At 37.6% G+C, this 15,700-nt stretch overlaps 2 protein-coding genes across 4 annotated transcripts in view; one reads left to right on the forward strand and one right to left on the reverse strand.

Annotated features, from left to right (window-relative positions):
- The window catches only part of LOC107227889 (potassium voltage-gated channel protein Shaker), a 259,093-nt gene extending 255,821 nt beyond the window's left edge, over positions 1-3,272 (reverse strand). Inside the window, exons 1-3 of one of the 3 annotated variants that reach the window (XM_046745583.1) lie at positions 3,153-3,272; positions 1,918-2,205; positions 86-596 (exon numbers count right to left, since the gene is read on the reverse strand). In XM_046745583.1, the coding sequence (XP_046601539.1) occupies positions 86-249 (164 nt within the window). In that variant the 5' untranslated portion in view covers positions 250-596; positions 1,918-2,205; positions 3,153-3,272. Of the gene's footprint in view, positions 1-85; positions 619-1,917; positions 2,206-3,048 lie in introns of those variants that run through there. The other 2 variants (XM_046745582.1, XM_046745584.1) reach the window with 2 other exon arrangements.
- A 6,252-nt stretch (positions 3,273-9,524) lies between these two features.
- LOC124295414 (uncharacterized protein in mobD 3'region-like) lies at positions 9,525-10,199 on the forward strand. The gene has a single exon (XM_046745360.1). The coding sequence runs from the start codon at positions 9,525-9,527 to the stop codon at positions 10,197-10,199; it is 675 nt and encodes a 224-aa protein (XP_046601316.1).
- Positions 10,200-15,700: the final 5,501 nt, after the last annotated feature.

The following is a 15,700-nucleotide window of genomic DNA, read 5'->3' on the forward strand; positions in this document are numbered from 1 at the left end:
CGGAAATGAAACCGGAGGTGGCACGGATAAACGAATGCCGGTGCGCGGATGCACATAAAGAGAGGGGGAGGGGACGTGAACTCACTGGTTGAGGTTCCGATCGTTGCTTCCGGTGGTCGCCGACGCCTGCCCCCCGGACGCCCCGCCGCCCCCCGAGTCGTGGTGTCTCCGTTCCTTGTGGACGATGCCCATCAGCTTCATCCACGGGTTGTTGGCGGCGTGGCCACCCATGCCGCCGCTCTGCCACATGGCACTCGCCAGCCTCGCTGCTTTCTTGGGGGCTCCGTAGGAGCTCCCGACTCAGCCTACCCGGGGAACCGATGAGGAACCCCTTAACGGGGGTCCCGAGGGAGGTGGGGGAGGCTGAGGGGCTGCTGGGGGTGGCGCGTCGTGCCCTGCACGACCCCGTTGGCTCCCAAGGCCGCCACTCGAGGACCTCGAACATCTAACCTATATGACCGCTCCGCACCGCTTCCCTCCCTCCACCACCCCCTCCAACTTCCGGCCTCGACGTTATCGGGGTTACACTATCGCGCTCCGTCTTCCTCGGTCTTCTCTCCGCAGTACTTCTTCGCACAAATTTCGCGCACTCTGCACTGCCAACATCAGATCATACACAACTTGCCGAATCGGAGGACGGTCGGGAAAGAGGGTGGCGGGAGGGGGAAGGGGGGGGAGGGTTGAACCAGCGGCAATCGGATATTACGACCACACGAGCGACCCGTTCCCCGATGGAAGAATTTATCCTCGAATCGACAATTGCGCGAAGGTTACAAATTACTTGGAGCGATGACTGAGACTTGATTTTATCACCGTGTAATGTTCTGATACCAACCCTCTCCACCCTTCATGCCGGTAAGAGAAAAAAGTTTAACCTTCGTCTCCTCGCCTTTTACGGATTACGGTGTAGGAAATATAATGCTATAATATGGATAATTGTATTTAGTGGATGAGAAAAAAAAAATAGGCATCCCTAATTGCACTTCGGTGTTAGTACATGTATTGCGATACAGCTTTTTTACCGCCTTATATTTTCCTTTTCTGTGTTTAAAATTTTTTTTAATTTTTATGCCCCGTTTCACGTTCATCGCAGTACAGAAAATCCAATTTAATACGTAATGTAGATTCATAAATTCCTGGGATGAGCGAGAAATATCCGTTTTCAAAAGTAAAGAAATTTTCGCTTGGGAATACAGAAGTATGGGAAATTTTATAGATACACGATTTTGGGCACCATTTTTGTGCTTGGTAATAATTGTGATATCAGTTGTCACGAAAGTCGGTTTTTATACTTCTAGTGGTGAGTGACTTTGTTCAGAGATTGAGGAAAATTCAGCGAATTTTAAAATCCCGAGAATAATACTGTGATTGACGTGAGACTCAACTGATGTCTGTATTCACGTTCGTTTTGATGGAAAATTTTTCTGTCTGAAGTAGTAATATTTGAGTATTATGAAACGATTTTTTACCTACAACGATGAGCGCAAAAAAAGAGATAATTTAAATCCGCGTAAAAGTGATCGTATTAAAGAATTACGAAGTTTGACTGAAACCTTTATACACGCAGAAGTTATTCCTCTTCCTCAACGGCACTTGAAATTTCTATACCCATCGAATAATCAAGCAATTGATCTCCTCTACTGCCTCTGTTCCGATCTCTAAAATTCGGTAAAAATATACAAGTGTATTACTGCCACCGTGCTGTAGACGGTATATACACACAAGTCGCTAGCTGAGAATTAGGTCATTAATTAATCCGTTAATAACGTCAGGGTGAAGAAGATTGGCTCCGAATCGTGATACTCTCCTTGAAACGGAGAACGGGTCGCTCATTGTCCGCAGATAAATAAAGGGAAAATAAACAAGGGGCGAAGTAAATAAAATGTGAATATAAATTCCAGAGATTCATTTCAATACATCTGTACACTTTCACTTCCGGGTTACGGTCGAAAAACAGGCACCACCTCATGTACACCTCGGGCTATCGCTGGTTCCGAGTAGCACTGAATGGGGACGGTACTCTACAGGCACTCTGGACGAAGGCCTTCCGCCTGTCCATCAGTCCCTCCGTCACTTAAGGCTCCGAGCACCGCGGCGGTAATTGCAGCCGAGATCACGTCACGATACTAATTGCATCTTGAGGTCTAGTGACCGGGGTCACCGGCAGTTACACTCGTCGTCGCTAGCCATTCGTCGTTTCGAGGACTGAAAATGCGAATAAGGTTGTAATTCTTTCCGGAAAATCAACGGTTCGCACGAGCGGTCACAATACACCGATAGATTTCCCAGAAATCACGCGACACTCTACGTAAAGGGGCGAGAACACGCGCCAAAACACGAGGAGGTCGACTGGAAAGGGTTGATAACTGACGACAACGGCAACTATTCATTCACGGATCATTGGGATTGCATTGAACAGCTCGTAACGTTTCAAATAGTGTACGCTGATTTTTCTAACCTCACTGATTATCGAAATTAACAGAGTAAAAGAAACCAGAAACAACAACAATTTCTATCCCACCGCTGTCACCAGATTTCAATCGCGCCTGACGATTAACGAAACGAATGAAATTCGCAAATAACCGTGAAACTAATTCGAAATAATGACCGATCTATTTTACGAACGTAAGTGATTCGAAAAATTAGCGAATGAACAATCACAGCATCTACGAAATTGTACATCGTACATGGTACACCGCGATAGGAAGTGAAAGAAACTCGGAAAAGTCAATTCCTATCTCACCGCTCTCACCAAATTTCGTTCTAGCCTGACGATTAGTGAGTTGTAAAAAAACGCGCGATGAATCGTAAAACTAAATCATAAAATAAACTAAGCAAATCATCGCGTCTCGCTGTCTTCCGATCTTGCTGGATCAGTGTTGGACGAGTGATTAATAAACTAGTCAAAGTAAGAAAAAAAGAAACTAAAATTAAAAAAGGGACAATCCGTATCCCACCGCTGTCACCAGAGTTCGTTGAAGCGCGCCGGTGAGTCAATCGAATAAAATTTGCGATATACCATGTAACCAAATGAGGGAAGTGGATTACCCTTGAGTGAGAAAAAATCTCTGACCCGATGACTATCGGGGAACCTTGTGCAGGTGGATACGACAAAGGGTACTTTTTTTAGGGACGGATTATTCCGAGCGTACAAAGGGAAAAGCTCGCGGTCCGGCGCGTGTTCTCGGGCAATAGCTGCAGTTCGACGGGGATCGACACGACGACCGGGTTCGCGGAGAGGGTCTCAAGTCGGCGGCACCAGGCTCTCGGGTCCGGCACGGTGCCACGGTTTCGCCTCACTGCCGGGCTCACTGCAGACACTGACGCACCGCACCCCCACCCTCGTGGTTCACCAGGCGTACGGGACGGCAGCGGCCCCGGCCAGCGCCGAACACCTGCGCCGTGCTCCCAAAGCGCGGAACCTCCGGCAGCCCGTCTATATAGGCGGGGGTGGATGGTGCAGGAGGACGATGGGGGCGGCAAAATCCACCCCCGAACCCCAGGAGTTGTAATAATTAATCGCGGGTCGTTGGCAAGTCGTGCCTCCTACCCGTGCGTGCATGTCCGCAGCGCAGAGTCTCGCCGTATTACATCTGCGCTGCGTATCGCACGCGCCGGAATTTGCCGGATCGAGACGCGGATGCGTGCCTCTGAGGTGTCTGTGGCAAAACTGAGTTAAGAGGATTCGTATCCTGACTAGGGACTGAGAACGACCAAGAGTAATCTATTTTCGATTAACCCTAGTCCGTCGCACTGGATGAAATTCATCCCAAAAGTGTTTTTTTTTTTTGTTTTCTTTTGCTGCAAAAATTAGTTATAAAAATCTAAAAATATCTAGGTATTTTTTAAGGATCGCAGATAAAGCTGTCTCTGTTTTCTTAATCAAAATTTATCGTTCAAATATTGTAAAACGTCGGAAAAGTTAAAGAGAGTGTAAAAAATTTCGAAAACCATTTCCATGACTAAAGGACTCTACGAGGAGTTTGAAAAATGTTTAAGGGGTGACCTAACCTAGGGTGACCGATTAGGGTTAAATCGATTATTTTTACCAGATTGATGGTGTATAGTCGATTATTTTTCCTTACAATCGGTTGTTGTTTTTTTACTCCCACGAACGACGCAATGCAGTATCAATTTGTGTGATTAAAATATCAATTTTTATCATTGTCTCACTTGCTAAATACCTATTTTATTTAATAAGTTAATCATAAATGAATATTTCCACCTGAAATTAAAAAAAATTTGAATGAAACTATAAATCATGAAAAAACTTTTCCGCTATTAAGACTACATACTAAAATTTATTAAATTTTAGTTTCGTGTGCACAGTTTCAAAAAAAAAAAACACGAAATAATCGATTAATCGATTATTCTTAGCTTATTGATAGTGGCCATCGCTACTAGAGACCAATGATAGTGTGAGGAATTCATTTCTGTGAAGCGGTGGTTGGAGAAATTTTACTCACAATCAGTCTTATGCAAATTCGAGAAATATTGTTTCTTATTCAGACGAGGATAAGATGCAAATCACGTGTTTTTATTTTGTAATAACAAGTTTACGAAATCCAAATTACAAATATCATTAAAGTGCATTGAATTAGACCGAAATGAAGTAGAAATTAAATTTCAATTTTTGTAAATGAATTGAAATAAAATACGAACAAAATTTGTAATTTGTTTTTGACGGTGCGTATTAAAATACGAATTGGTCAAGTTGAAAAATTGTAATTGGATTGAATTAAAACTTTGATTACACTTTACAAATTGTAATTTTTCCTTGTAGAAAGATCAATTTCTTGTCCGAGTTTCAACCAAACTGAAACTAACCACTGATTAAAAATCGAATTAATATTTCATATCGGCCTGAATAAAAAATAAACATGCAAATTGTAACTTCTTTCACGCTAGTTACAAATTTCCTTGATTTAGATACAATATTAGAATTGAGGTGAAGAATAATGATTGCTTTAGTAATACACCGAACTGAATTTCTGCTAAATTGGTGCTTTGAGGATATCATCCCATGGCGCAATACACTCAATCAATCAATCAATCAATCTTGATCGGTGCTTCGAAGAGAACGAAACGTTTTGTTACATTCCGCTTGAGAGTGAACCGTAAGCAATTGTTTTTTTTTCAGAAGTGGATTTCGGGTAAAATCGTTATTGCACAAATTATCGCTGGGATAAAAGTATTTGACGTGAAATACTGCAGTAGGATTTTAGACTTGACTGAAATTGAGATGAGAACTTTCTCGGGCATTTAAGTGATGAATTTAAAAGCTGCCTAAAAACCAAGATGGCCGCTATTGAAGCATTTGTAATTTCATTTTGAATCAAGGATCATTTTTCACGGATGTAGACGCTCGTAACTTTACATATTTGTTAGCAAGTTACGATGCATTTCGAAAATTATGGTGAAAAATGGAAAAAATAAGTTCGCTTTATTAATAGCTGAACTGAACTTGTAGAAACACCGAAAATGGAATAAAAAATATGCCATGAAATTCAAAATCTCCTAAACTACACGGAAATCTGTTCCTCAAGTAGAGTCAAGTTGTTGCTGTATTGTTTGAAGAAAAGCCGAAACTTTCTATTCAATTGCACTGTTTTTTCAGCCAGCTATTCAATTTACTTCTTATTAAAGAATAACTTCACCTAATCGTACAAGAGGATAATTTTGGAGTAAAATATGAATCCGCACAGCTATTGGATGTGCGATGAGTTGTAAAACTTTGGAGATATAGTATAAAGTTCCTTCTAGTAACTTTTTGCATTCGCTGCAAGTACCAACTCTCGTGGAATAAAGTTAAAAAAAAGTTTTATCGCTAGCGGTTGAAGTTTTCAACGAAAGCAAAACGCGTCGACGTGCATCCCGCGTGAAAAAAAAAAAAAAAACAACCAATTATGCCGGATGACGAGGATATTTTATTACAGAAACTACGCTAATTAGTTACGGTACGTGAACCGAAATTAAAATGTCCTTATACTAATTGAAAAATAAATGCATCTCATAGTCTTCTAAGTTTTGCATACTTAAATATGTTAAATGCTGAAAAAAACCTTGACGATTACCAATTTTCATACCATTATTTGTATTTTTTACGTGTCTTGCACAACCATTATAGAATTTCTGTTCAAATCATCAATCGTCAAGATTTTACGGTAATTGCTCGATCACATTACGTAAAAAAAATTCGGGCGAATGGCTTCGTACTCATTTAGTCAGTGTCACAATTACTGTAAAATTTTTAATGTAAACTGGACGAAATTTGGGCGAAAAATCAAATATTAGGTAGAGATGATCCATCAAACTCTCCGGTCTTCTTCCTCTTCCGGTTATCAAATAACAAATTTTTGAAGTTTCATATAATCATTTTGTGCATCTTAAATTACAATCTCCATCGATTTGGAACGAAATTTCAACGATGAAGTAATTATCTGGCAAAAGGATGTAACGAAACTTTTCAAACTTCCACTATTTTCAGCTACGTATATTCTGAAATTAAAGAAATTAGGTCGTATCTTCATCGAATACATGATTTATCGCCTCATTTCGAGTGAAGTATTCTAATATCTATGGAAAGATTGGTTTCGCCGAAAAATATTTTTGTGGATGTAAGTTTTTAGGTGTCAGGGCAGAAATGAGATAGTTTCATCGACCTTTGTACATTGATTTCTTCCTCAGCATCGTTTACGATGTCAAAATTTTTCTAATATACGACTGTTTTCCCCAGTCTCCATTATTCAGACATCTAACAAATCATCCAGCTATGCCTATCGCAAAAAAGCTAACCTTTTTTGTTTACCCGGCAAGTTATGAATGCGCGAACTGTTTTTTTCGAATCAGAGCGAAATCTCTGCAATTTCCGCGAATTTTTTTCCATAATAATTTACACTGTCTTCGGTAAAAATTAATATTAAACGAGACTGTGTATCTTAGACGTCTTTAAGATCTCTTGAAGATGTCTTATACGATCCGAATCCACACACCAACTTCGCGAATTCGTCTTAAGAACGTCTAATGCCTGAAATTTGACGCATAAGTCGTCTTTAAGATGATCTCAAGATGTCTGAAAAACATTTGACTTCTCTTTATTATATCTCAAATCTTTTCAGAAAAAATTTCAAGCCCTCTGTCACCTGTTCTGACGATTTTTAAACCTCTTCACGACGTCTAGAGACAAGGAAACGTATTTTGAAGTAACGATATTTCGAAGAAGTTCAGAAGATGTAAAAACAGATCACGTAGGAAAATTTTACCGAAATACTTATTTCGGACTCAATATTTGGGCCTGGAAATAATCGTGCAGAGGAATCTTTTACTGTTCCGAATTTAAAGAATCCTTGACCGTGAGATTATATCTACTGATTGATTATTTTCTGAGGCGAATCTTATCGACCAAAAATGCATTCATTTCATATCTCTAAGAAGAGGCACCGTTTTTTTCTTTACAAAGACCAAGGAGTTAATTACGATGCAAAAACGGTGTACAATGATTAGAATTACAGAGATTAGAAATTGATTACAGGGACTACAGAAAGATTGCAACAAGATTACAGCAAGATTGAAAATAAATCACAAACGATTACAGAGATTGCAAGGATTACAAAATTACAAAAATTACAAAAAATTACAGGAATTATAAGATTACAAAAAATTACAAAGATTGCAAGAATTCGAAAAGATTACAAGGATTACGGGGAGAATACAGAGATTACAAATATTACAAATATTACAAAGATTACAAAGATTCGCAAGGATTACAGAGATTACATAGAGATTGCAACACGATGAAAGAGAATACACAAGATCGCAAAGAATGCAAAATATTACAAGAAATACAAATTATTTCCAAGAATATATGAGATTACAACAGCGATTAACCCCTGGACAAAAACGTATTAATCAAACCTTAAGCCGAAATGAGCAATTACACAGGAATTGAAAATGTCGATAGGATTAGAATCGATGCGATTCAGCCCCCTGCCTATTTTATGCTAATGCTGGGAAACGTTGATACATTCATTTACATATCAGTAGTCGGTAAAAATTCGAGTGCCGCTGATGTGAGTCGGTGGGTGGTTTGAACGTTTGTTACATATATATATATATATAGGTATATAAATATATATATGTATATTATACGAAACAGTCTTGTCGACATGCGGTACAAAACTCGTTGCCGCATGATATTGCGGGGATCCTAAAACGCAGGTTGTACGCTTTAACCCTGCTTCACGTCCGCCCACGTCAATAAATTTGAGTCTCTTCGTGTCCCTCGCGCTAAGAGAGATGCACAGTACCTAAGTGAGTTTGAGGATCCGAGGAACGAGAGCACGACCGAAAAAACCACTTGATTTTAAAGATGCTTGAGCGGAGACTTCACTGGAATATTTAATCAACAATGATACTTTGAAAAATAATTTACCATCATTATTACTGCTGAGAAGAGTGAGATCGAAAAAATCATTCCACAAAAATTCAGTCCACGATTCTAATCATAGGGTGCGTAAAAACATCAATTTCGCATTAGTCCGAATTTTCATGGCTCTTGATCTTTATCATTTCCATCATGAAAAATAGCTTTTTTACCTGAGTACACGATAAACATTTTCCTTATCTTATAAGTGTGACACAAATATTTACGATTTTTAATTAATAATTAATTCAAAAAATTTGGCTGTTGTAAACTGAGCACAACTGCCATCGACGATTGTCGAAATTTTTGAGCTTAGAGACATGTGGTCACCTCGTAGGTGACATGGCGAATCATTAAATAAATTTGTTCAAAATTTGTCTCGAATCAATTGACTTCGCGTTGAATTTAGTACTCCGAAAACCAGTGGAGACATTCGGTCTGGAGGCCACGCCGTATTTTTCATTTTCAGTTAAAACGAAGTTCAGATATGGGCAACGGGTTTTGGCTTGTGTGCAGACATATCGGCGGTGCCAAAACGTTCCACTGGCGACACCCAGATTCCGTGACCTAGACACTAAAAACACCAAACCATTGCAGACCAAGCTGCGCCATACGAGTGTAAAAGCAAAAACCGCGGCTGCGGTTGAATTAATTGATTTAGTTCTCTGTAAAATAACGATTTCCAGACCTCATTGTGCCCTTCGCTATACAACGTATGCATGTCCCCTCCCTTCCGTTTTGGTCAATTAAATTTTTCTGAGGAAGTTTTTTACCGCCTCCTTCCATCATCCAACGCCTTCTCTCTCTCTCTCTCTCTCTCTATCTCTCTTTCACTCGCGCGCTCTAAGAACGAGCTTTTGCTCGCCCCACGTCGTTAAGCCGCTCGTCATACGATTAGTCGCGATTTACGAGGTGCTCAGCTACCCCTGGAGGTATAAGTCCCCCCCCCCCCCCCCCTCCGAGTGCAAAGGTACAAGCTGATGGCCAGATATCATATACCTACAGAGCTATACTGTAAGAAAAATTTCGTCCATTTCTATGATCTATAATTTGATGTCAATCTGACACTTGTATCTATAACGCGGTACTAAAATTATCGGATATGAATCTGAATCTAAGACTGTGTGCTGTCAATCTGACACTTGTATTTAACGTCAATCAAACACTGGTTGATGTCAAACTGATACTTGTATTCAACGTGCATCTAAGAATATCTGGTGTTGATCTAACGCTTATATTTAATGTGCATTTAACAATATCTGATGTCAATCTGACACTTATGCTTAATGTGAATCTAACATTATCTGATGTCAACCTGACACTTATCTTTAATGTCCATCTAACAACATCTGATGTCAATCTGGCACTTATGTTTAATGTCCATCTAAGAACAGCTGATGTCAATCTGACACTTATGTTTAATATGAATCTAACAGTATCTGATGTCAATCTGACACTTATGCTTAATGTGAATCTAACAGTATCTGATGTCAATCCAGCACTTAGATTTGATGTGAACCTAACAACATCTGATGCCAATCTGATACTTATGTTTAATGTCCATCTAAGAACAGCTGATGTCAATCTGACACTTATGTTTAATATGAATCTAACAGTATCTGATGTCAATCTGACACTTATGCTTAATGTGAATCTAACAGTATCTGATGTCAATCTAGCACTTAGATTTGATGTGAACCTAACAACATCTGATGTCAATCTGACACTTATATTTAATGCGAATCTAACAGTATCTGATACTAAATTTCCGAATTGACTAAGAAAATCGTATCGTAGTAGTCCACACCGGTCATTTTTAAAACCACATTTTTTTGCAACGGCATATTTTGTTGTTCTGCGGAATTGGTTTTTTGAATATTTTAACAACGAGATCATTTTCGAAATGAGACCATATATATATATATATATATATATGTACAAAGTGTCAAATATTTTACCACGTTCCGTCGTTCATAAAACTATTATAAGTGATGAAATCACCTCTTGTGCCTTCCTTTTCTGATCAAGAAGCCATCATAGATAAAATTCGCACAAAGGCTATTAAATATTTATAAAAATGAATAAGATTGCTCCGTCAACCCGGATTATGATAAAAACAGTCTTGTTTCTGAGTTCCAACTAAAAACAGGCATTGCGTTTGTTCGGTCAGTTGTTTCGCTTGTAAGCCGTGTTTTCTTTGCGCTGCAACGCAATTTTACAGCAATATATCAAAAATACTATCGTTTAAGACATGGTGAGCACTTAATCGCGCTTGACTTTCAAGTTGATTTCGAATAATTGCTTATGTGGGCTAAATGTGGGTACGGCGATTTTCTCAAATCATCGTTAATTATATAGCTGTGAGATGTATTGAGTAATTTTATATTTATTTTAAGATTTAGGATTTCAAAAAATGATCTATAATTATTTCGTAATGTATCATAATTGATATAACGTCGAACAACGCATTTTACACCACAACTTACGAACCATTCGCGCAATTTTTATAAAATCCGGTATAAACATTCCATTCTGAATGGCATAATTATCGAAGGAGGTACAAGAATGATTCTTGTTCCGATTATATTTTGTGCGATAAACACGATAAAACTACGACAAATGTGTCAAAAAAAAAAGAAAACAAATTTTTATTGCGAAATTAGAGTTTTTTGTTTAACTAATAAGTTACGCAAGTTTGTTGAACCTGAAAACATATGGATTTCTTGTTTTCCATTGTTAACAACGTGGTGTTATTGACGTGAAAAGTGCAGTCTCGTCGAAAATTTTGTTACATGCTGAAGGTGTCGTAACTACAACAATTACCGAACATTTTTCAAGTCTTAAAGCTTACAATTAAATGAATATAAAATTATCACTACTGGGTTATTTTGTAACCTTCCCGTAACAGTAGAATCAGAATTGAACATGTTGAATTTTATTCAAACAATCTCTTCGCAATACTGAGAAAAAAAAATTAAAAACCGTAGAAAAAATCAACGTCAATACTGAATTTATATTCGATTTCTAACATATGAGAGACTCATGTGAATGCTGCTGCTTGGAAATTCATCACACTGAAAAACATGTAAATCAGTATCAGCGACAAGCCCGTGACAAGACCGTGAGGGTGAAAATGAAATATTCCGTTTTCACCGCAGAGAATGAGCGTGAAATTGTACGTTAAGCATTAAATATCTTGATACGCAAATCTCGACACCATCTTATAAAGAGCAACTCCCCGGGGGATAATTATAATTTATTTCGTGGGTAACATGGCTGTAATTATATTGTACATTAATTCAAGTGGCTTCAACACCGAAATGATACATTTTATACAATGAGAGAAATTCTTAGTTCCGGTTACCGCTCGGTTCTCGAGTATTTTCATTTTTTACCACAATCGAAAAATATAGTTCGAGGTAGAAAATGAAAATTAGTTTTGTATCCGTTACCTGAAAGTCTAGTATCCGTTACTATTCTTTCTCATTACGATCGCTGTTGCTATATTTTCTTGCAACTGTTGCGAAAATTTAAAGCTTGTGCAAGAATAAATTGACGTCAAAGCCTTATTTAACTAAAAAAGTAGAGTAAACCTCACAAACTGATTTTGCGTTGCAATAACCAAAAAAGGATCGACAATAGCGCAAAATGGTTAGGCGTACCTCGTTTTTCTTTCAACAATACCTCTTTTACCCAATTTTTCTAGCTACCGTAACAAATGAAATTTTTCTCAGTGAGCGGATTTGTACTCTCGCAATTTGTTCACGTATTTTCAAACTGTGCTATTTCCTCTTCGTTGCGTTATTCTGCATTGTATGTTAATTAATTATTCCATAAATTTAACCTGAAACCCAAAGTAAGTCTAATTTAATCATCAAATATCGCCTTTGAAGACCTACCGAAAATAACTACTTCGTTCATTCCCATAATTCTTTGCTGCCAGTTACAGACCGCAACAGATAAGCTAACAAACATCGTCAGACACCTTTGACGGTCCAATTAATTAACACGTTACCAAACGGCTTTGTAAACTGACTTCCCAGCTCCAACTGGACTAAGAAAGGGTCAGACACGGGTCGATTAACCATCCCCTACTTTCATCCCTCCCTTCGAGTCCCTATCTCGCTAGATCTCCGCCAGCTTATCGTTAGCCAGTTGTATTTCCGGTTCTCCGCTTGGCCATTGCCACTTCGTCACGTTCTTCATATGATCGCCTGCTCACAATCCACCGGATGGTTTATTATTTCATTACACGGTTTGTATTATTGTTATTTTTTTTTTTTTAATATTTGTTACATATCCACGTGGATGTTTCTTTCCGTTTAAGTTTTACCTAACCATTTGGGTAACGACTAATTTTATTTAGGAAATATATTCGTCACTCAAATTGTTCTCAATTCTCTTTTTCTCAACGATCGATAACTTTCGATTTAAAACTATGGATCAAGAATTACCAAGAAATATAACGTCATAATTTCGTTACGAAGTTCTTGAGCTTTAATTATGAGTAATAGCTTTATTCTAATCAAGTTTTATGCAATTTTTATACATGAAATTTGTTTCGTTAACATTCAGATATTCACGTCGGAAAAAAAAAATAATTGCCAAATTATCATCAATTTTCGAATGAATTTATACGCTAGAGTTCCACCTACTTTTAAAACCGATATCTTAACCTAATATTGGGATTATAAGATTTCATAAAAATATAGCAATAGAAATTGTAGTCAGTACTTTACTTGTTATACAATGTTAATGTATGATTAAAAAAATTTCGATGAGTCTTTATGTCAACCGAGCCATTTGATCTGCGATCTTGCGAAATGTCTTGAAACAAATTCTTAGTTAGCATTATAATTCGAGAAATATTTCGTCATTAATTATTCCGAAATATTTTCATTTTTTAACAATTTTATAATAAATTTGGTAGAAATCGTTGAATTTTGATTACGAAGTTTCACCTCGAGTACGGAAAAACCTACATTTATGCTATTAGAAAAATTGTAGCTAACTAATTTACCGTGGTGAATGCGGTAAATCTTTAAGGTCATATCTATCATGATTTAAATTTATGACGCAATACACGCTGTATTACGAGTATAGAGAATTATAAAATTCCTCTTAATATAACGTCCGCACTGCTAATACCGTTGTACATAAAACTGCAAAGAAAGAAAATATCTAAGTAAAATTAACTGTTATTCGCATTTTGTCGAGCCATATATTCCGGGTACCTACTTGTATTTACTGCACGCATAGTAAATATGGTTGACTGCTATTTAAGATCATGTAGTACTACTACCTTTACCGACCGAGCAAACTCACCATGTTTCTTCGTATATTAAAACAGTTGAAATTTGAACCATTTTCGTTCGCTTGTTTATTTAATATAGGAAGAAAAAGGATGATTTTGCTCGGTCGGTAAAGGTAGGAGTACTACACGACCTCAACGTACCGCTACATTGGAATTCTGAACACTTTTACTTTATACATATATATTGCAAGTGTTACCGAGCTTTAAAAATCACATTTAAACTACTGCTATCAAAAGTCAAATGGGTTTGTAACATGCATGGTGCATGAAAAAATATAGGTCACGTGACTAACGATAAATGTATCCCGGATTGTGCTAAGCGTCAGAATTCAAGTGAACTCAAACCTATTTCTTCAGAGTCAGTGGAAACAATGAGATTATGATTAAAAATAGAATTCAGTTAACCTATGCGTAAAATTTCATACTCCGAGTACCTTGAAGCGAATAATTCTCGTGGTGAAATCGGAAAACTGATGCGATTGAAACTGTTGAAATAATTTCCTCAAGTCTTTCTCAAGTTTCGTATGCTATTATTGGCCAATTTTAATTTCGAAGTTTCAATGTTGGTTTAGAATCAGCGACTTAAAATGCTATATGAATATGAACTTCACCATAGTTGCGTCTCTTTTGAAAATTAAATGTATCAAATTGTATTCAAAAATTTCGAGGTAAAGTTTTATTTCCATAACAACCCAATATTCTTTCGAAAACTGTACGTCAAGCTTCACAAACTCGACCTCATCCTCGAATTTCAAAATTCTGTGTTCATATTTGAATTCGACGACAGCGAAAATTGTTCAACGATCAATTTTGACGGGAATTTCAACACGTTTTAAATTTCTGTTGGTGAGCTCAGAATAAATAAGGTGAACGAGAGGAGAACCTAAACCCAAGTTTTAGGAAAATCGAAGCTATTGACCTTTCAGAACAAGAAGCCAATTGCTCGTCACCGAAGACTTAACTACCATAACGTAAAATGTCGAAACTCTGTCCACGGAACTTGTAGCTACGAAGTTTGAAGTCTGTAGAAAACTATACATATGCCTTAGTCCCTCAGACAGCGGAGAAAGCTTTGTTGAAACTTCTGAAGAGAGCTGATGAACTTTTTTATCAACTGTCCGAAAAGCTTTCGCACATGTTATGCCTTTTTTGAGACTGTGTCCCGGATTAGTAACTCCCCTTGAACTACTCTACTCGTATACCACATTCATAGAAGTATCGGAAAATTTCTCTGACGCGATGTTTTACACTAACGCTGTTAACCAAAGTCGTGTACAGTATTTTAGTATCTACATATATGTCAGAGCAGATATATTGAGATCTGAGAAATAGTTGTGACTGACGAATCAGGCATGAAAAAATAATTATCACATGGTTGTGTTGGGAAAATTTCACCGATATCAAAGTAAATACAACTTGGAGCAAGCTGCGTGCTTTTGCTTTGTCACATTGAGCTAATTTATAGTATTGGGAAAAATTTCATTTGTTATAGTAACTAGAAAATTCGGTAAAATAGGTATCGTTAAAAAAAGTGTTTGAATATTGTTGGAATTACTAAAAACGAGGTACGCGTAAACATTTTGCGCTATTGTCGATCCTTTTTTGGTTATTGCAATGCAAAATCAGTTTGTGAGGTTTACTCTACTTTTTTAGTTAAACAAGGCTTTAACGTCAATTTATTCTTGCACAAGCATTAAATTTTCGCAACAGTTGCAAGAAAATATAGTAACAGTGATCGTAATGAGAAAGAATAGTAACGGATACTAGACTTTCCGGTAACAGCTAGAAGACTAATTTTCATTTTCTACCTAGAACTATATTTTTCGATGGTGATAAAAAATGAAAATAGTTAAGGACTGAGCGGTAATCGGAGCTACTAATTTCTCTCAGTGTAGAAACGAGAGGAGGCAAACCCGGTTTTTCTAGGCCGAGCATAGGTTTGCGATATGAATACGGAAGATTAA

The sequence above is a fragment of the Neodiprion lecontei genome, chromosome 7 (assembly GCF_021901455.1).
Source record: "Neodiprion lecontei isolate iyNeoLeco1 chromosome 7, iyNeoLeco1.1, whole genome shotgun sequence".
Lineage (NCBI taxonomy): Eukaryota > Metazoa > Arthropoda > Insecta > Hymenoptera > Diprionidae > Neodiprion > Neodiprion lecontei.